At 52.4% G+C, this 21,849-nt stretch overlaps 1 protein-coding gene across 1 annotated transcript in view; it reads left to right on the top strand.

The window, feature by feature from the left end:
- Nucleotides 1–5,868: 5,868 nt before the first annotated feature.
- Nucleotides 5,869–21,849, top strand: part of MCF2 (MCF.2 cell line derived transforming sequence) — a gene marked incomplete at its 3' end in the record, with an annotated part of 60,109 nt that continues 44,128 nt past the window's right edge. The window contains exons 1-3 of the mRNA XM_082004053.1: nucleotides 5,869–5,944; nucleotides 19,118–19,186; nucleotides 19,717–19,831. Of these exons, the coding sequence (XP_081860179.1) occupies nucleotides 5,884–5,944; nucleotides 19,118–19,186; nucleotides 19,717–19,831 (245 nt within the window). The 5' untranslated portion in view covers nucleotides 5,869–5,883. The remainder of the gene's footprint in view (nucleotides 5,945–19,117; nucleotides 19,187–19,716; nucleotides 19,832–21,849) is intronic.

Here is a 21,849-nt window from a genome sequence, read left to right as displayed (position 1 = left end):
GCCGTGTATGTGTGAACTGTCTGAACAAAGCCACTTAAACGGGCTGATTTCTGCAGCCTGTTTTAAGACGGAGCCTTCTAAGAACCAAGTCTTTCTCTTCCCTGTTCCAAGTGCCCTGTCTCGGGATGGAGCAAGCCATTGCAATAGCTGTACGTTCAAACCCAAGGCACGTGTGCGGAAAAGCAGGTTGGAATTAACGTGAAATGCCTTGAGTAGCAGCCCTTTCGGGGAAAATGTGGGTTTTCTTGGGCTTGGATCTTCAGCTAGTGCACTGGGGTAGCGCTGGGGAGGCCAGGACAGCCACGCTGCCCTGGACCAGCGGAGGAGCTGACCCTCCTCGTTCAGCGACGGCAGGAGTGACGTTCCCCTTGCTGTGGATTGTGAAATCGGGGGAAATGGGAGACCCTCTTTGGAGTTAGAGAAGGGAAGAAAAAGGGGTGACTAGCAGCGTTAAGGTACCAGCTCATAGGATGCTGAAGTGGCAGTAATCCGGCAGTGATGCTGTGGTGGTTGTTCATGTACCAGAATACACGCTGCACTCCTGCGATGCTCGTTAGTGAGCTACAAGGTCAGTACAGGCTTATCGGTGGAAAAACTTGAAGGAAAAAAAGGCTGGGTTTTTTTCATAATAATTGATTGAAGTTTAATCACTGGCTAGTGACACTGAAAGATAAAAAAAGTAATTAAGATCCCCTCTAAAACTGTTATGTGATAACGGAGGAACTTGGTGTAGTCATAGCTACTTTTCAAAAACTAATCCTAATCGTTACGAGAATATTATAAATGACTTGGAATTGCATAAAAGCTTAAAATTGAATTTGTATACACACAGTTGAAAAACTTACATAATACTGCACCATTTATCCAGTTTCCCAGCTATGGAATTTTTTTTTAAAACGGTGTAGTATATAGAAAGTGTAAATTATATACAGGCAATGAGAAGATACATTTTCAGCTTCTAGCAGAAAAAAAAAAAAAAAGGACTGCAACCTTACATTTTTTCACTTAAATGCAATTTTATACATTTACGTTGCTTTATATAAAGGAAATTGAATGTGAATGTTACCTTTTATGAATGCAACTTGCTCTTTTTTCATTACAGAAACTTTTGTTTGAAGTAATCAATAAACTTTGGTATGTTGTTCTGATTAATATATATTTGTCTGTCTTGTCTCCTTGGATGCTCCTAGGAAATATTTGTAACATGGGCTTTTACAAGGCAGGACGAGGGGGGCCATCGGCATTTTCACCGCGGCGTAGATGATGCCAGCACTGACGTACTCGGCTCTCTGATGCGGAGCAGCATTTGCCTAAGGAAACACTGGTTGTTTCTTATATATTTTTATTTTTCCAGCAAAATATTAGCAATTCTGCTGGTAACAGCTGCTGCACGTAGCTGGCTTGTGTGCTCTAAATCCTTTTCCCTCAAAAATAATGTCAATTTGAGAAAGTGAGTCCTGTGAATTAAATGAATAAATTGATTTAACTTTGTAGAAGAGTTGAACTCGGAGCTTTAGCTGACATTTAGGAACTGGGTAAAAAAAATGCAGGTCCAGGTGCCTGACTTCCATACGTGCATTGGTTCTGTGCATCGTGGCTGCCTGTAATAAATGAGCATGTTTTAGTTCAAAGACTAGAAGCACGCAAATGAGGATTATTCTGTGGCCTGTGAAGTGCCCGGAGCTGGTGAAGTTCAGGCCAGATATTTGCACTGATGAAATTCCAACAGCACAACGAAACTGTCAAAGCGAGACTTGCGGTGTTTGTACAATAGACAAGAAATAGATACAGACTTTTTTTTTTTTGGAGGGGGGGAACCTGGGGCTGATTCAAACCAAAAATGTTTGTAGTGAAAACCTGACAGTTTGAAAAACTCTGTTGTGGCTGCTCCGATTTCTTCGGCTCCCGTCAGCCAGCGGAGGACAGATGGCTGTGCTATTTAAAACAAACGATAACCTTTAAGAAGCAGCTTGTACTATTGGAAACCAGATACGCGCATTGAGAATCTTAATAGCCCGAGTGAGTGAGAGTGAAAATCATCCGCAGAGCGGGAAGGGGGTTTGCTCCGAGCGGCCACCCGGGCTGAGGGGACAAAAGGAGTAAATGTAGGCGATGGGAGACGGCCGCGGGTCACGGGGTGCTTCAGAAAGCGCCAAATCAGGCTTTAAAACGCCTGTGTACCCCTTCGTGTTAGAAAGGAGAAGCAATGCCGCTTTGTAAGGTGGTTTTTAACAAGGACAGCTGGTTTTCTGAAGGTCAGGGTGCTGGCGCGTGAGGGCCCCGGCACGCAGAGGGGCCGCGGTGCCCCCGTCCCCCCGCGCCCCTGCGGCCGTTGCAGAAGGAGACGCATCTGCAGCGTCCTCGCTGCCGGGAGTGGGGTTGGCTTCTTCCATCTGCGCACGTCTGGGGATAACCTGCTAAGCTGGAAAATACGCTGTGGCCCAGAGCAAGGGCGAGTGTGCACCTGCGTGCGCGTTCCCTTCCAAAACCGGGGGTGGGAACAGCAAATAAGGCGGCTCCGACTGAGGCAGAGAGAAAGCGAGAGTGGGAGAGCGGGGTGGAGTCCTTCCTCTTCCTCCCCTTGGCGTATGCAGGTGAAATAAAACCCCGGTCCCGAGGAAATCGGTGCCGGCTTACCTGGCTCCGGCGGGGCTGGGAGTTCTGCCAGGCTGCGGAGGCTCTGCTCCTCCTGGACCAGTGTGGAAAGAGCCCACGCCGGACGGTGCCCCCGGGGCGGGGGTGATGCTGGCACGTGCACTTGAAATCCTCCTAAAATCCCCGTTTATAAAAATCAACCAGAGCTTAATTACTCCCCTGCACAAGTACTTTGATGTCGCTATGCTTATTCCAGAGGTGAGCAATTCCCTTCAACAGCAGCTTGACTCTGAACTGCCTTGAGCCAGCACTCAGCACCAGTCTAAAAAAAAAAAAAGAAAGAAAAATAAAGCCTTTCTGTCCCATTTTCCCCTTTGGAGTTTGGGCGTGAAAGACCAAGCGGCGGCTCCCCATCGCAGCTGGGGCTCGGGGGCGAAGCCGAGGGCACAGAGCAGGTGAGGAGGGGACCCGTGGAGGAATTGCCTGCGAAAGCTGATGGGGCGAAGGTGTTTGCAGCAGCCTTTCCGGTGCTGTAGCAGGGAAAATGGGGTTTGGGCAAACCAGGGAAAAACGTTGCAACAACTGAGCCCTGGAGTGAGGAGAGCAGGGCTCTGTCTTGGAGAAATTACCCGGCAGCCGCGGGACTGCATGTGAGAGCTGGGACAGAGGGCTGAACCGAGGGTGACGAGTTAAATTACCCTATTTAACCAGAAACTCTTTTCCTCGGCAACCGTCGGAGGAAGGGTGTTCCCGAAGGAGAGGCCAGGAGACGGGGCGGACTGCGCTGATGGTGGCAGACGGGCATTTATCAAGTCGCTTTCAGAAGCCTCTAACGGCGCGATGTCTCCAAGCGACGCGGTGGGGCTGGAGCAGCTGCAGCCGGACCCACCGCTCGACCCTTCCGCTCTGCACAGTCCCACCGGGAAGTATGAAAGCAGCAGCTTTTGGAAGTTGCAGAACTGAAACCTACGTTTTCTCCCAATTATAGTAAAAATATATGCTGGGGAGAAATGCAATGATTCAGATCAGTCTCAAAAGGCGATCACGTCCCCACGAGGCCTCAAATATCTGTAGTTGCCTAAAATGGAGCTTTCCTGTTGGACTAAACAGGTGTTTTTGAATGGTGATTTCTCAAATCCAAATAATGGCACCAGTCCCACCAAAACTTAGCCTTAATCTGGGGGGGGGCGGGGGGGGAGGAATAAAAGAAAAAAAAAGGTTTTGGATTTTGTTTGAGGGTTTTTTTTCCCAGCCTCTGATTGGGAATTTAAGAAATTAGTAGGAATTCTTCCTACACCTTCTCCCTAAGATTTAAGGGTAAGGAATTGCACCCCCATGAAATAAAACTGAGCAACCAGGGGTGCTGCAGGCGCTGGCAAGACTTTCCCCAGCTCTCTGAACAGGCTCTTTGCCTTCGCACACGGACGTGTATGTGCCACTCTCAGAGCAACGAGGGTTGTTATGGGGCCTGGGTGGGAAATCCCTGAAAAAGAAATACCCATGTTTCTGGCTGCCATTGTTTCCTTTTTATCTGTCTCCGTGTTCCCTCTATCTCAGCTTATCGTTCCTTGGGCAGGCAGAGAGTAACGCTTGTCTCTGGAGGAGACAGACATGCCGAGTAGCTCCTGCCAGTGTAAAATACAAGCAGCGGCTGCGTTGCTGGAATAGCTGAGCATTTATCATGAAATGCCCGGAAGGAGGGACTGTAAGCAGCCAGGTTTCTAAAACAAGAATCTTCGGGGCCATACAAGCTTGTAAGGGAATGATAGTAAGGAAAAGCCGTGACCGATTATCCTTCAGTTTGAGCAAACGTAGCTTTCCCGTGCTGCGAGCTGGCTGATGACGCGTTGTGCCAGCTGAATCGGCTGGCGGAGGTGCAGCTTCGGGATGTGCAGGATTCCTGACGGCATCGGCCGCCGTGGTCCAGCCTGGCCCGCCTGGGGCTCGGGTGGGTTGCGTTGGGTGCAACGACCCGATCCAGATCCGGTCTTAATCATTTTGTCTTCTGTTCAGAGAGCAAGAAATGGGTTGATTCCCAAACCCTAGCGATGACATGGCTGTATCTTCTACCGGCCAGCTTGCCTTATCCCGAAGCCGGTGTTAGAAGTGGGCATGTATCGCTCAGCGGTGGTGAGTCCCGGTTACAGCAGGGTATCATCCTCTGTGCAGCAGCAGAACAAATAAAAGAGACTTTCAGCACTTGGATAGGCTTCATTTCTGCATGAGCTGTTGCAGTTTAAGGAAAATAGCATTCCTGCAATAGGAATACAGAAGGAATGTGGTGTGGCTGTCTTTCCATGCTTGTAGCCTTGTATATGGCTATTTTACAACCATGTTTTACTTCTGTGCACCTGAGCGGGATTTTTTGATGAGTAGCTGCACGTGAACTCTCCCTGTCACCCAAGACACGCTTTATGACCAGGCAGAAAATCATCTGTTCAAACTGTTAAGTGAGTGAGGATCTGCTGTGTCACAACCAAGGAGCACTGACTGAATGGGTAGTTTTTCCTTGAAAAATTCTGTATCAGTGTAAGAAGGGACACAGTCTACCAAAAGATGGTGTTTTTTGCGCTGCCATTGTTAGATCTTGGGTCCTAAATTAATAGCCCTGACTGCCAAAGTGTTGGAAAAAGGCTGCTATTATAGTAAGGAGCATAATTAAAAGGTTGTTTTAGGAAAAACAGGAACATCCACTTCTCTGTGCTGCCTTCCTGGGCAGCTCAGGCTCCTGCTGAGAATGAGCTGGCATCGTTTGAACCTCAGCATCGGGGAGCTGAGGTTGATGGGTCAGGCCGGCGGTGTGTGTACAGCTCTGGCTATAGCGTGGCTTAGTGTAGTTCTCATATGTTGGTCAAGGAATTTGCTAGAATGCTGCTTGCAGAGAGGATGAAAACACTTTCTAATTTTTTTTTTCTAACAGAAGTGCTATAGGCACTAAGGCGAGGAGCGGCTGTGGCTGCGGGGCTGGGGGACACGGGAGAGTGTGTTTTTAAAAAGAAAAAAAGAGGAAAAAGGGAGGGGAAGGGGAAAAAAAAGGGAGGGAAAAAGGGAAAAAGAAAGGAAAAAGGGCAAAAAGCCGCGGGCGCTGGGCGCGGGCAGCGGGCGGCCGCCGGGGCGGGCGGGGGCGGGCGGGGGGCGGGCAGAGGCGGCCGCCGCTTCCCCCGGCCCCGCCTCGGCGGCCGCGCGGGCCCGGGGCGGCGGCGGAGCGCGGCCGGCGGCGGAGCGCTGCCGCGGGGCATGGCCCCGGCCCCGGCCCCGGCCCCGCCGGGGGGCGCCTCGGCGGGCGAGATGGAGCGGTACTACCGCCTGCTGCGGGCCGCCGCGCTGCTGGAGGCCGCCGCCGCCGCCGGTGAGTCCCGGGGGCTGCCGGACCCCGCGCGGCCGGTGCGGGTGTCGGGTGTCGCGGGCGGCCGGGGACGCTGCGGGTCGGGCGGGTCGGCGGGGGGGGCTTTCCCTGGCCATCGCCCTGCCTCCGCTGAAGGAGCCGGCTGCCGGCTCGCCTCCGCGGCTGCCAGCCCGGGCGGGGGGAGCCCACGGGTGCCCCACTCCTCACCTGCCGCCACCCGGGGCTGAGTCGGGGTGCAGAGGCAGGGCGGGCAGGTTTGTCAGTGCTCTAGGAAGCCTCCGGAGGGTTTCTCGCACCAGGGTTGCAGAGGGCTCCGGGTGTTACTTCTTTTGATGGATTGCATGATCAGTGTAGAACGGCCTCAAAAAAAGGAGCAGCTGTGTCATGTAGTGCTGCTGACCCGTCCTTTTAGCTGCTGGGATGCGTTGCTCAGAAGGTATCTGAAGAAAGGAGGTTGATTTCGGTGAGCAGAAGGGTATTTGCCAGTGCCGGTCCGCTTCTCAGGTTCCCCACGGCCAAAACTGAAGAAGTCTTCCCTGGGAAGTCTCATCCTGATGACTGTGCTGTGCCCTTCCCCAGGGTCTGAAGTAGAAAAGCAGTAGAAGCGTGCGAAGTGCGTGTCTCCTTTAGACACCCCCTCTTCCCTCCCTCGTTCCTTGGTCTTTTACACATCACTTTGCCCCAGGCGGTGCTGGCGATCGCCCCGGGTTGTAACCTGTCCCTGTGGTTGTATGGCTGCACACCCTTCATGTGAGAAGCAAATGCAGTCTGATCCCTTGGCTGTAAGCCGCTCTGGGGCTCCCACTGTGTTTCCTTTGATGGACAATGATCGGCTCATAAACTGTTTGGAGCTCTGACTCTTTTGTTGTTTCGTTTTCCTGGGGGAGAACGAGCTTTTTTTTTTTTTTCTTTTTTTTTCCTTTTTTTTTTTTTCCTGAGAGTTCTTTCCTAATCCAGGGAAGATAGTGGCATCCTGGGTGACTCCATCCTTGCTAGAGGGTGCGTACCTCCTCAGGAGGCGAAGGCGCTCATCCTTCCTTATTTGTTCACAGCTGGCAGAGCACTTGGAGCTGTGCCAGGCACAAAAAAGACACACTGACCCAAAAAAAGCTTCCAGTCTAACTCTAGTTTCCTTGACCTCTTTGCAAAGCACGGTTTAGGGTGTGGGAGGAATTTATCCCGGGGGATAAGTCACAGGTGAGCACTTTACCGATGTGTCACCTGCCCCTCAAGAGATGCTTGTGTACATGCTCTTCTGGGACGGTGTCCACCACAGCACCTTCCACTCTGTGTGGGCTGTCCTGCCCGCCGGAGCGACGCTGGCCGCTGCGTTTGCCTGCACCCTGCAAACGGGGTAGGAAAATGCAGGCGGGGACAATCGCGGTCAGTTAGCAAAGGGTGCTACCTGAACGGATGTGATTAAAAAAAAACCCCAAAGTCTGATCCTCCTTGTGCTGATGTCGGCGACGAAACACCCACGCTGCTCGAACAGGAGCTGGGTGACACAGGGATGGGACGCAGATGGTGAACGTTTGGTGAGCGATGTAACGGAAAGCGGGCTGCGGGTTTCTCGTGAGCGTGAGCCCTATCTTCTAACCAGCTCTTGGCAGATGACCTTTGTATAATGCTTGTATGAAATCAAAACCTCTCCACAAAGGCACGCTTGTGTGGTTATAGCTGCAGGGTCTGGACGTGTGATTTGGCATCTACATAGATTCTTAAAATGAGATATTGAAAAAGATACAAGGTTGAGTAAGGTTCCCCAAATCATGAGATTAAAAATAAATCAGAAGGTTTTTTTCCTCATCATTTATTTCTGAGCATTCAGACTGATCTGGGACCATATTTTAACCATGTCCCTTCACACACCAGTACTGGAAACTTGTTGGTCATTTCTAGTGGAAGGTGATGTTTCCCCCATACCTGCCTTACAGTGAGACATAAACCTGGAGAAATCCCAAGCCTTTTACAGCCATTCTCATCTCTAAAATGGCTTGGGCTCCCTCGGAGAGCTGTGAGAGTGCAGGGCCTCCCAAAGCTCTGCACCGCCGTTGGTCCGGGCCCCTTTGAGTGGACCACGGAGGAGTAGTAGTCTAGGAGCAGTCAGTAGTATGTGGGACGCGCTTCGTCTCCCTACATCACATTTGCTACAACTGCAGTTTAGTGGTTTATCATTCATTTACCAGGACAAAAGTGAAGTGACAGCAGGGCTGTGTGGGAGGGAAGCAACTGAAGTGTAAAAATATGGTGGGGGAAAGAGAGGGTCTTCCAAAGCGCTGTCTTTGCCACCGAACTGGAGGATGCTTGGCGACACGGAGAGTTCAGAGCTCGGGTATCACTGCTGGATGTGCTCGTGGAAGGAGCCTTCTGTTAAAGTTGGTTTTGGCAGGTAGGACTTGCAATGAAATCCTGGAGCCGCAACCCAGGCGGGTGCCCTCAGCCTCATCCTGCAAGCGGGTAACCTTGTGCTGACTGACACGTGTTGCTGTGCTGGCGGTCGTTTCGGCACGTGTGACGAGCGCAGCTCGGGTCCCACGCTGCTCAACTTGCTCCGGCTGCCAAGGCCTCAATCGTCCCATCTGACGGCTTCACTGTCGCAGTAAGATTGAAGGCCATTGCAAAATTGAGGGCAGAGGAACAGGAGTGCGAGGAGCTGTGGTGGAAGTGGCTGGGTTGGGGCTGCCTTGTCTTCCGAATCCTTTTTCCTCTCAGGCAATCATAGAGTCATTAAGGTTGGAAGGGACCTCTAAGATCATCAAGTCCAACCGTCAACGCTAGGCTTGGTTTTACAGTGGGACCGAGTCAGGAGCTCCCGGTTCCCCTCCCTGGGAACCCGCGCTGGCTGAGCCACCCGCACGGTGCGGTTGTCCGTCAGCCGCTCCATGGGCGTCTGTCCAAGGGCTGGGTGGTGTGAGGCAGCGAGCTCCAGCAGTATCTCCCCCCCCGCCCCCACTTTCCATGCCACTGACCTTCGCCTGCCGCAGGAAAGCGGTTAGCTGGATGTGGAGATGTGCTTTTGCTCAACAGGGGAATGCCAGAATTGAGCATTTCCATTTTCGATTCAGGAAAAATGGGTTTTAGTTTCCCTCACTTTGCAGCAGAGTTTCCAGGTGATGCCATCGTGGGAACCTGGCTGCATGATTTAGTTTCCTGGCTGTATGGGCTGTGAAAGCAAATGAATTGTTCCAGTGACTTCAGTGAACTTAATTCCAGGTTCCTAGGCAGGTACTGGTGCCCCAGGACTTACTGCTCTTACAACTCCCAAGAGCTACTTTGTGCACAGGGCTGGAATTTGGCTTGGAAAAAACAACGCTTGCACGGTACTGAATGACGATGGGAAAGTTATTGGTGCGTGGATGTTTTTTATTTGGCTTCGGAAGTCTTTTGTGCTGAATGGGCCCTGGTTTGGAGGCTGAGGGTGTTGGCTGGGAAGGTGCCTAGTGGTGGCAGATGCTAAAGACGCCTTTGCCTGCACAGCTGGCCAACGCGCCCCGGGGCCGGCGTGCGAACACCTGCAGGCTCTTTCCCGAGTCTCTTGTAAGGGAGGAGTGGCTGAAATTGGGAATAGGAGAAAATAAAAAGTACGTTGAAGCTCCTAAGTGTTAGGAATGCAAGAGACATAGGTTTTCTCAACTCCCACGCTGCGTTTGAATCCACAAGGGTGGGTGTTGAGAAACTTTTATTACATTCCTGGTGATAGATGTAAATTCATGTATAGTTGAGCTGGCTTTTATCTTTCCCAATTTTGCTTAGTTTGGGGTGATGTGAGAAGTCAGTTTTTCTGTCTGGATGTGAAAACATCAGAGCATTCAGTATCTTCTTCCCTCGCGTTAGTGGATTAGCCACAGCACTAACAGGAGATAGCACGTAAGCCTTGTTGCCATTTAATTTACTTTTGCGCCGCTTGTTCTGAGCAAAGCTTCCACAGTTTGCCAGCTGTTAAATCTAAATTGGAAGAGACTCCCCTCTCTCCAAACTCTGTGGTCCCCAGCACACAGGGACACCCTGGACCCTTTCACCTCCCCTGGGTGTCCTTCTCCTCACTGGCAGCACAGCTCAGCCCCAGGGACCCTTCTGCTCGGTCCAGCTCCCAGAATTGTGTCGGAGGATGATGTTCCCGTGAATGTGGTATCCTTGGATGTCTGCGCCTTGCCTGGGATCCTTAGCGGGCTGCGCCTTCTCCTGGTCAGCGGGAATGAGGTTTTGCCAGTTTTGTGCGTCAGTGAGGGAAGGCAGCGGTGCCGTGCCGGTGCCGTGCCGGCGCCCTGGGTGCTCCTGCTCTGCTGCGGCCGGCGTTTCCCTGCCGGGGTCGCTGGAGGGGTGCCCAGGAGCGGGAGGCTCCTGCCCCGGCGCTCGCAGGCTCGGCCACGGGCATTGATCCAGGGTCGCTTTGCGCACGCCTGGACGCGGTGCCATCCGAGCCCTCTTCGGCCGCACCGGGCAGCACCTATTGTGAGCTGATGATTCAGCTGGTCCCGTGAGGACATTCCTCCGTGGGACGGGCGTGCTGCCTGGGTGATGGTCCGCAAGCCTGGACTGCACCGAGTTAACATTTTCTCCTTATTTCTTAGATTTTTTGTTTCTTTCACAGCATTTTCTTTTGCATTTTCACTCTTACCCTCAGTAAGACCTAAGCCTTTTGAAAAGGTCACGCGAGTTTTTCAGAAGCTTCACTTTTTCTTTTTTTTTTCCCCCTGTATGGTTTCTTAGCCGAGCATGCTCCCGGGTTTGGGCGATGGGCACGTGTGTCTGCGCGGAAGCTTCGGCTGCGGATGAGCCCCGGAAGGCCTCGGCAGAGAAGCGCAGCCACTTGGTCGGAAGAGAGGACCGTCTGGTGCCGTACCTGCCTCCTGCGCTGTGCCGGAGCGGGTGCTTGGGGAGAAGTAAAAGAAAGAGCTCGCAAACAGAGCAAACCTTTCCTTAAAATATCTCCCCTAGTCTGACAAAGGGTAATTTAAGCCGTTGTTGAACCAGGTGTGGTGACCAACGCATCATGGAGTAACCCTCCTGGGGCTTTCCACCGCCTTTTTGAATCGCCGGGTGATTTTGATGTGTTCCTGCCTGGCGTGGCTGCCTCAGTTTCCCGTCTGTGACATGAGATGATGCTCCTGCTGAAGTTACTGCGGTGATTTGGGAAGAGGGATCTGCGTTCAGGCCCACGTGGCCGTGGAGGCCGGTGGCTGTAGCGGGGAGCCGGCGCGGGCGGCTGTCCTGCGCAGGGCATGGCTTTGCAGGGGCCGGGTCCCTTTGAAACGCCGGCGTGGTGGCTGCTGCGGCGCGTCTGTCCCGTCTGGCTCTGCAGAAGGCATTTCGCTGCTGACCGCCTCCGTAGCGAGCTCTCCGAGGGCCACCCTTGCCTGGCTGCCGGCGTCACTGGGCTCCCGGCAGCTCCTGGGGTGGCCCCGCTGCCAGCACCCGGACCACCGGCTCCCTCTAAACGCACCCTGCCCATCCACGGCTCCCGCCACGTCCCTGGGGCGCAGCTCTTCCCGCTGCGCTGCCACCCCTCGTCCCCCGCCTTGTGCGGATGCTCTTCCCGGGAAACCTCCGTTGAGGTGGCAGCTCAGCCACGCTGCGGAAGGGGGTTTTGCAAGCGCGTCTGCCGAGTCGAGGCTTTTCCGAGAGATTCGCCCGTGGCAGGCGGAGGTTTGCCATCGGGCTATTGACACGACCGGCCGAGGGACAACAGCGTCTTCCTTGGGATCCGTACATCGCAACTTCCAGAGAAACAGGCGTTTAGAGACCTGATCTAACTGCTAACCCTTCCCTCCAAAGGAGAACCCGCTTTCCACCGGCTGTGGTTAGGCAGCAGGCGCCCGCAGGCTGAGCCCGGGGCTCGGGGGGATGCAGAGGCTCCCGCGCGGCCGTGCCGGGGCGCGAGCTGTCCCCGCGGGCATTGGGGACAAAGCGGCTTGCAGCAGCCGAGCGTACTGAAACGTTCTGCCGTAAATATTTTAATGGGTCTTTTGTGTCGCTCGCTCGGCACAGGGCACGGCTGCACCGCCTGGAATCACGAACCGTTGAATGGGCCGGGTTTTAGTGCAGCAGCAGAAATTGTTGTCCTTAGGCTGAGGTGGCTGAAGGTGAGTTTGCTCCGTGTGGTTCCCCGGGACGGCCACAGTGCCTCGTCTTCACCGCAGGGACCCCGGCGTCAAGAGCGTGTGTGTGTCGGGGCAGGGCGCAGGAGCAGCTGAATGGGCTTTTGGTGCACACGAGGGTGTGGGCGGCTCAGAGTTGCTGTCAGAAACGACTAATAATTACGTATATAGCTTCTGCGACGTACCTGAGATCACTTGCAAACGCAGAAGACGACCGCAGCAGTTTTTGCGCTTCGCACGATCAAGTCTCTAAGTTTCTTCAGCAGATGAACTTCTGGGGTGTGGAGAGAAGGAAATTTGTTTGACTTGGGCCGTGCTTCACTGCAGGGTATTCATCCTGTGGGGAAAAGGTCCCCACGGGTCTAAATCTGTGGCCAGGCTGTTACCTCAGCTATAAAGGAGTAGTTGCATCATCAGGCTGTTAACGCCCACGTGCTCCGCAGCTCTGGATGAGTTTGGTGGAACCGAGTAGCAATGTCTCTCACGAGGACACTCCTCTGCTTTTCTTCCCTGTGAATTTTTGGAAGTCCCTGGTGCGGGACCGGCCAGCCCCTGTGAGCCGGTGTGCTGCAAACTCACTTGTAGGGAGAAACGATCCCTTGGCCCCAGGTCCCTACGGAGGAAGCCGCCAAGTCCTGGCTGGTGGGCTTCGTGGCTGGTCCCGAGACCTTCAGTGCTTTGGTGCATCCAGAAACCAGTCCCGTGGGTTGTGGAGACCTTTTCTTACCCAGCTGTCCAGGTTAGTCCAACACCATCCAGCCGTTAGTTCAAGGGGGGTTTTAACACCCACCCCTTGGTGCCAGCTCTCACACCACCCATCAGACGTGGACACCTGCGCTGGCCTGACGGATGGGGGCTGCGGGGGTCTCTTCTGCCCTTGTCGCGAGGCATGCTGGTGGCCCTCTGCTAATGTGGCATCCTGCTGGCGCTTGTGCCTGTTCCCTTTGCAGATGAGGAACTGAAGCGGTGGGAGACACGATTTGCTCCCGGCGGCTGAAGACTTCAGCCTCAACGCCAGGAAGCAGCTCAGGACCGTGGCGTCAGTCCTGCGCTCAGCCCCGGTCCTGTAGATAAGCTCCCGGTGAGAACAGCAGGCCTTGCTGAGGAGCACACGTGCTGTTCTCTGCCGCGCGCTCTCTGGTGAGCGTGCGGTTCGGCACGGTGTCTCCAGCGGCCCTGTGCCGCCTGGCCAGCCGCCAGCCCCCCCCGGCTCCCCGTCCCACCAACGCCGCGTGAACGCGCGCTCTGTGCGTACGCGGCCTCGCGGCCTCTTCCCGGGCGGGTACGGAGCAGGGCAGAGAGGCGGGAGGGTGGATCCGGTGACGTGGAAATTAGGAGCCTACTCCAGCTATAAGCTCGTGGGGGACGCCGGTGCTTGGAGACCGCGCAGGTGGGGCGCGATGCCCGGGAAGATACTGGGTGAAGCGGTGCCCGGGCGGTAGCGGCCGCTGCCGGCGTGCCCCCCTGCTCCTGCCCCACTCCTTCCCCACAGCCGGCGACGGGCACTTGTCGCTCGGCACTGTGCTGTTGGACGGGCTTTGCGCGGACCTCGTGCAAGCGTGACGCTCACAGCAGGGCGGTTCGCAGACGGTATGAAATAGTATTTTTTTTTTTTTCTCTAACAGCTCCCTCTGTCTTGCTTTCTGGATGTGGTGTGCTGATGGGGAGAATGGAGATGTTTCTTCTTATGTGCTGGGCTGAGTCCAAAGTCTTTTGAAATCGCTCGGGGAGAAAGCCGGGTGAGGCGCAGCCGCTCGCCGGCTAGGACGCGCGCGGGGCGATGGAGGCTCGGGCTTCCTGCAGCAAGCTGGGGCCCCGGCCGCTGCTGTCGGATGGATTTCTGGAGGAGCTCTTTGGCTCTTGCAGATAATTAAATTTCAAGTGAAACTGTTCCCCTTATCCAAAGCGAGCGCCCCGAGCGATGGGCTGCGGGGTCCCTCCTGAGTGTTTTGCGTGTGCTAGAGCAAGCCGGGCTGCGTTCGGGGGACGAACTGCAGGGCGGTGCGTTGGTCTTTCTCCCCAGATACAGGACTCTGCTTCTGTCCTCTGCCCCAATGAATATTTAATTTTGCAAAGTGGAGCAACGTCAGCTGGAGCGGTTGGAAGGGCTGCTCTGTGTTGCGCTGGGTTCATGGCTGGGACACTCTGCTCCGCGGGATTTCTGTTCCCGCTCCTGCGTAAAGCAGATAAGGCGGGGATGGCTTAATCCTCATGCCCAGCCGAGCTTGTGCTCCATGGGCTGTGCGGGGAGGCTCGCACCCACGCCGGCGTCGGACGGGGGTGCCCGTGGCAGCTGGGAGAAACCCCGTTCATCGAAACTCCCCGAGCACCAGACCTTCCTGCAAACACTGTTGGTTTATGTAGGTCTGCGTTACGGGTGACGTTAGCCTCAAAGGAACTTCTGGGGGCGGGTGGACCTTCCTGCCGTGGGACGACCCGAGACAGGCGCTGGCTGATGACCCCCGTTAGCCCAGAAATTCACTGAGGGGAATGGAAGTAGGTTACAGATGGGCTGGTTTGCAGGCTCCCTGAGTCTGCGTCATTGGATGTAGAGATCCAAGTGGATAAGCAGCTGAGAACAAGCAGATCGTGGAGAAGCTCAACGTGATCCCCTTTTCATTTGATTTACTTCAGTTTTGTTTCCTAGACTATGGCAGCAACCCTCACATGGAAAGCTGCTATTCTTGATTCACAACAAAGCCATCTCCAAATGGCTTTTATAGTTGCAAACAACATTCGGTCAGTTTTATGAAGTGTAAGGCGCTATGACATCGGCTTGGCAGACGCGTTACACAGCTGCCGTCTGCAGATGCTGCGGGCCTGCGAAGTTTGGAAAAGAAAACAAAAGTTGCCAAAGAGCAAAGCACTTTGTTTAATTGAGTTTTACGAGAGTAATTTGGACTCAGGCTGTAGCTGTCCCCTCTCTGAAAGTCACTGCAGACCTCCACCGTACGTGAAAGTCCCTCCACACTTGAATCGCCTCGAAAGGGAAGGTCTCTAACAATAAGCATCATTCAGCCGCAGCTTGTGCAATGGCCTTGAGATACAGTCCTATGGCGCGGACCCAGCGAAATGTTCTGGAGTGTGTAACCAAATGATGGGGACGGGACGGATTCAGCGGGGCTCCCTGACAAGCCACGTTAGTTTTTCTCAGCAGGGTAGAGATGCTGTATTTCCCTTTTCTCTTTTCCCTGCTTGGCTTCACGCATCCTCCGAAACGCTGTGTCATGGCAACGATCTCCTTTGTAGAGGAATCTCTGAATGTAATAATGGCAGCAGCATTTTATAAATACCCAGTTTAGGGCCTCTATAAAAAAATGTTACTACACTGTAATGACAATTTGTCATCCAGATGCTGCTTGTTTTTTAGTAAGACCCTGAAGCCTGAGGTCATACCAACTGCGTGGGGATAGCAGTGTAGTTCGTAGCGCTCTGGGATGCCGTAACGTGGGGGTTCGGGCTTGATTTTGTAACAGCACAGCTCTGTCCTGTAACAGCTGATGATCACAAAGCCTCTTTTTAAGAGAAACGAGTGGACTTGCGTGAAACCTTGACTTCCTCCACCTTGTGCCAAGCAAGATGCAGGCTGGCTGTACTGTTCATAGCCAGTGCTGGCCGGTACCCTGGGGTCTTTTCCGTACTGTTCCAAGAGTGTCCTTCAAAGAAGTCTTCAGTTTGCTAACGAACATCAACTGAAGCCTTGTTTGAGAGGCGGATGTCTTTGGTGCCCCACTGCCTTTCACTGCTCTTTTTCCAGAGGTTAATATTTGAGGACAGAGGCCATGTTTCTGTAGAGGATTTATAGTAACATCCAACTGATGTGCCGCAGGCACAGCAACACGCTTGCGAATTTGATGCCAGCACTTGAGTTTCCTTAACATTTGCCCAGGAGGTTGAGTCCGATGGCCAATGCAAGAGCGAGTGATGAGCTGGCCGAGGAGCGGCTCTCGTGGGACCACAATCAGCCTGTTGTTGTGCCTTGACCTTACCAAATGGCAGCCGTCCTTCTCCTCCGTCGCTTGTTGGATTCTTTTACCCTGCAGCAGATGGGGAGGGTTTGTAAGGGAAATGCTCCCTGAGCCTTTGCTGCCTGCAGCAAAGTACTCCAGCATGGTTTTCCCTTGAATGAGTTATTTTGGGTGCGCTACTTGGGACTGCTCGGCAGGGCCTGATTTTCTGAAGGTGCTACCCTCTTCCAAAAATGTCATCCCTTGGGAAATGAGAAACTCAAAGTCATAAGGGTCCTGTAGGAATCTGGGTCTCCACCACTGGGCTGAAGTCAAGGATGAAACTTTCAGTGGAATAAAATGTTGGAGAGCAAGGTCCTCGCTGGAAACCATGACTCCCAAAGCGGGTCCCTCCTTGGATCGTTCCTGAGTGTGGTGGGAACCCCTGTACTATGCCGCTTTGCACCTCAAACCCCAGAAAGGCCAGGTCCGCCTGCTGGCATGGCCCCGGTGGTGCTTGCTGAGCTGGTGGGCTGCACAGGATGAGGGTCGCCTGCGCCCGCGCTTGCAGAGGGCACGGCACAGCGGGATTAAAACGGGTGGGATTAAAACATCAGTTGGTTTTGCAGTTCCCATGATGATCATCGGGAAACTGCAGGTAAGAGGGACGTCAGAGAATCAGCACTGAATTCTGGGGTTAAAGCATGCGTTCCTCAGATGGTATTCCTCTTCTGGAAAGCAAAGTTTGAAAATATCTGTAGAAAAATGCTGCTTTTTTTTCCAGCCATGGTTGTCTCCAGCTTAGTTCAGGGCTGCAGATTGTTATGTTGTTCTCGGTGAGAAAATATCTTGTGAAACTTTTTAATTAAGTGATTTTTTTTAATTTCTTTTTTTAACCATGCAAAGGTTAACCCCCTTTCCCCAGCCCGTGTCCTGGACAGCTATCAATAAACCATTTCCGTCCCATATCGCTGCAGAACCAGAAGCAAAAGCTGCATTTACTGTAAACCTGGAACTGTGTTTGCTTTCACTGTTGAGCATCTGAGTCACGTGCGGGGGTTACAGCGCAGGGCAAAACTTTGCCTGGCTTGCCCGTGGCTGCATCTTAACCATTAAATTTTGGTTTCCCTTATTGTTCAGTTTGGTGAATTCTCAAAAATTAACTTCCCCCCCGCGCCAATAAAATGGACTTTCAAGTGTTGTTTCTGTCTTTTCAAGTATTCCTCTACTTAAAAGGCAGCTGCAAAGAGGACTGAGGCTCTCCCTTCACAAGCAGTCCCATGGAGAAGACAAGGGGCAACGGGTGCAAGTTGCACCATGAGAAGTTTTATCTCAACATAAGAAAGAAATTTTTTATAATAAGAACAATCATTCACTAGAACAACCTGCCCAGGGATGCGGAAGAGTCCCCGTCGCTGGAGGTTTTCAAGACGCGATTGGGCATCCGGTTGCTGGATAATCTCACTTAGGCTCCCTTTCCTATGAAAGGTTGGACCAGATGATCTTTTGAGGACCCTTCCAACCACGGCCCCGTGATTCTGTGGTTCCCGGGAAAGCGGTCGGCAGGGGCAGGCGAGGTGAGCTGCCTTTGGGGACGGGCTTCGCTGCGACTGCAAACAGACAAGCTGCTGAACAGCCCCACGCTTCCCACGTGCGCAGCCGCGGGCTTCTGTCTTGTATTTTCAAAGACCCACCTGTTTAATATCATCTCCTTCACGTGTTGGAACTCATGAAGTTATTAAATGTGATTTTTATCAGTATGAAACTATCGACGTGGAAAAAAAAATCAACTAATGGAGAAGAAATCTGTTGCCACTGCTTGTCCTCAACTTAGGTGAAGCACTTGGATGAGAGAGAAATATTTGAAATATCTTTGCAAAACAAACTTCTTTCTTACCAAGACCAATTCTGAGGTCTGTTAAAATCAAGAATGTTTCTGTAGATGCCGGTGGGACCGAGGCTCGATCCTTAACAAGCAAAAATAACATTTTTATCTACAAGAGGAAAAAAAACCAGCAGCGTGTGCCTGGGGAGCAGAGAGCGGCCCGTGGCCGGCGGGGGCTGCGGGAGGCAGAGTACCCCCCGCCCCGTGCACCTCTGGGCTGCTGTGCTGCGGCTCCCTACAGCCGATTAAAGGCCTGAAAAACCCTTAGATAACGTCGAAGTGACCCAGAAAGCTTTTGGAAAAAGGGCAGTAGAATAAATATTGATTACGCTGGAGTGTGCAGAAGTATGCAGCCCGTGTGATTTAAAACAGCCAAAAGATTACTCCCTGGGACCAACTCTGTAAAATAATCAAGTGTTTAAAATTCAATTATCAGAAAGCACAAGGACTTTAATCTGTATAGATGTGCTTTAAAGCATTTATTTGCAGGAACAAGGATGTTTAATTTTTAGCTGTCATTCCATTTATAGATAATCCAGGAAAATGTCTGCCAGCTATAAGCTCCTCTTGTGTTTACTGAGTCTGTTTTTTGTTTCCTGCTCCCAGTGAAAGGTAAAATTGTGTGTATTGTTCCGATGAGCTTCATTGCCACTGAAATGGTCGGTGTGCTAAATATGGTGTTAAACCAGCCTCTCCCATTATTTAATTAAAAAGAAATCTAATAACCGAGCCTAAGAACAACAGCCTTTCCAGCGCGTGTGGCCCCGTGCCAGATGAAAACATGATTTCAGAAGCTTATTTGCTTAAAATTAAAGCCCGTAAGTCTGAAAACCCAACCTCGGTCCCGGTGCAGCAGCCTTGGCCGCCGCCGTTCCCAGCAGAAACCTCGGCCCATTACCTCGCCGTGGGCGGGAGGCACCGGGGGAGCTTGCAAAATCGGGGGGTGAAACTAGTAACTCCAAAAGAGAAAAATTAACGTTGGCTGTACCCTGCTGAGGGCAGCGCTCCGGCTCCCGTAGTACGTTTGATAGGATGTGTTTGCTGCTGGCCTGCGGCGTTGGCCCGGTTAGGGTCGTCGGAAACGTTGGTTCCTAGGAGAACCATATATCCTTTGTTACAAAATTTCCTGTATAATTTAGGGAAGCTGCATTTGGTTCAAATCCTGCCTTTGGGTTAACACATTGATAAATGTGTTCGCTTCGGATTTTTGCTTCTTTTTTGACTGCTGCTTTTGCTTTTTTCCCAGAAACGGCAATACCCATCTGTGCAAAGGACATCAGCGGTGATTTGATGAAAGAGTTTGCTTTTCTTTCTGGTGAGTATGGCGAACTCCTCGGGGTCCCTCTCTGTGCGGTAATTAAATACTCCAGACGGACTTCCACGCTATTTGGCAAAATGGTACTCCGGTCGGGATATTATCCATCAGGTAGTCTCCAGTGCCACTAGAAATGTTGTTAATAAAACATTGAGGCAGTTTGAAAGAGCATATTAGGTTTCTGTCTCAAGCCATACTGTAAAATATTCTTACCTTCAAACACTCGGCGCATTAACAAGCGTTTTGCTTTGAAATGTATTTCTGTAGGTTCCAGACCAGCATGCTGATTTGTCCTTGTTTTTCTGACTTCTTTTGCTGTCCCGTGTAAACAACGCTCAGTAAATAAAAGAAACATCTGGTACCTAATACATGTGTTTCTACCACCTGTGCGTGTGTGCTGTGCTTGAAATGGGAGGCGGGATTTGACCCGCTTTTGCTGTTTTGATGATGTAAAAAAAATTCTGTAACGATGGCAGCATGTTTTCTGACCTGCCCAGTGGACCTGGGAAGCATCCTTGTCTTTGTTCCAGGTGGCCGAGGGAAAGACAAGGCTTGGATCATCACCCTCCCCGACAACGCTCGCTTCAACGAGGTGCCCGAGGAGATCGTATCCAAAGTCTTAACGTACCTAACGTCAGTCCCGAGGTATGTGGCTCCCTTTTAGCTCTTGCCTGGGATGGGCAGAGGTGTCGGTCCTGCCTGGGTCAGGCGGGGGAACTTCAGGGGAATGCCATGCGTGGAGGTGAGTGACATCTTCAGCTCTCAGAGCAAGTAAAAGGGAGAAGACGAATGATGCAAGCCCTTACGGTGTCCAGCTGCAGAGTAAAAAGCAACATCATCCCTATGACTTGCCAGCCTGCGTGTATCATAAATTTACTTCATTAAGTTTCTAATTAACAGCAAACTTTCCTTAAGCTTTGACATGTGTCACCGCTTAAATATGCCATGCCACTGCAGAGTATTTTGACATGCACAAATAGAGAGTCATGGCTGTGGAAAAAGAGAAATGTAACTGGAGGAAGAGACTAATTACAGGAACAAACCGTTTGGGGTCCCCATTACCGGCGACGGCTCAGCAGCGTGCCGCAGCGCCCATTGCCTGCCTGTGTCTGGGGTTAAGTGGCTGACAGTCTGCCGGTGCCACATGCAGGGCTGTGTACTAAGATTAATGGCCCTCCTGTTTCTTGCTGCTGAGTCTGGTGACTCAGTTACCTGGAATGCTTAATTTCCTTGAATAATGCCCGTTTTGGCAAATTTCTTCCTACAGGGAGAGCAGGTGGTCAGCAGCTTAGATGAGAGCTTTCCGTCAGCGGCTGCCTCAGACGAAGTACCATGTGTTTGGCCACCTCTGCAGTTAAAAGAGAGCCTTTGGTTCCTCTGTCCTCTTTTTGGATGGACTCTGAAGTTCTGTGGGCCCCTGGCCCGCTGAGCACCGTCCCAGCACGGACAGGAGCGTGCCGCAGCAGGCGGAGAGTTTTCTCCTCCGTGCTGCGCGGGCAGCCCGCGTCTGTGCAACTGCGCTTCCCAGCTCTGCCCGGTTTCTCCAGGGCTTCTTATTTCATATGTCTGTAAACACCCTGGCATTAGCATGATGAGCAGTCCTGTAATAGGTCAAACTCAATCAAGCAACTAATGAGAGCTGCGAGCTTGCTGGTGACCCAAACATGTTCCGCGTGTTGTTAGTAAAACCACTTTAATCATGCTTCTCTGCTCCTCTTACCACCATAACAGCCTGCCTCAGTACCTGACATCTTAAAAACATGTGCTTTTTAGCACTTTGGGGTCGAAAAGGCTGTGGTGTTGGGGAGCAAGGAAAAGCATCACACGGGTGAGGGTGGAAGGCGTGCGTCAGCCTTTGTACCCCTCGGTACGTGTCCCTCAGCGGTATCACGTCATGGGATCAGAACTCAGGCTTTGCGCTAGAAAGTCCCTAAAAGAGGTAAATATTTCATCTGCGTGTCAGTTAGCTGTGGATGCACCGGCACCGCGTAGCTATGGTGCGGTATGGGCGTACCAAAACCCCGCGCACGGTGCCTTTCCCATGCAATCAGCAGCAAGGGCTGACCCCGTCCTACCGACACTAGTCTGAGGAAACATCATGGGGTGTCAGGTCTGTAGTATTTTAAGAAGCTGAACGTCATGAAGCATTTTTCTCCTGGAAATAATAGTTAGATAAAGGAGATGGATGCTGCAAGCTACTAATTGCTCAGCCGGGTGAGCTCATTAATAACAGAGCCAGGAGAAGGGCGAGTTGTAGGCAAGTTAATTTTACTTTAGGATCCCTGGGAGCCGTGCCGCAGGCAGGAGGCAGCTGCAGAAGTGCTTTTAAGGAAGAGCTGTACAGAGAAATAAGCTGCAGGTCCTCACCTTTCACGCCCCGCGCGCCCAAGCCAAATTGCGTGCGGTGGGCTGCCTGCCGAGGGGCTGCCTGCCGAGGGGCTGCCTGCCTGCCTGCTGAGGTTCTGCCTGCCTGCCTGCCTTCAGGCTGGCTTTGCAGAACCAGTGCTTGCAGAAAGAAGACCTGAAGAGTGGTCTTGTTTGACTATCCAGCTTCTCGGTATTCAGAGAAGCTCGGCATGTTTCCCTTACGTCGGGAAGTGAAGTACAAAGTGATTTAGAGCCGGGGCTGATGGCACAGAATAATGAAACAGCAAAGGGTGCTG

This window comes from Phaethon aethereus, assembly GCF_964289735.1.
Source record: "Phaethon aethereus genome assembly, chromosome: 10".
NCBI classification, from domain to species: domain Eukaryota; kingdom Metazoa; phylum Chordata; class Aves; order Phaethontiformes; family Phaethontidae; genus Phaethon; species Phaethon aethereus.
This window is presented reverse-complemented; position numbering and strand designations above follow the sequence as displayed.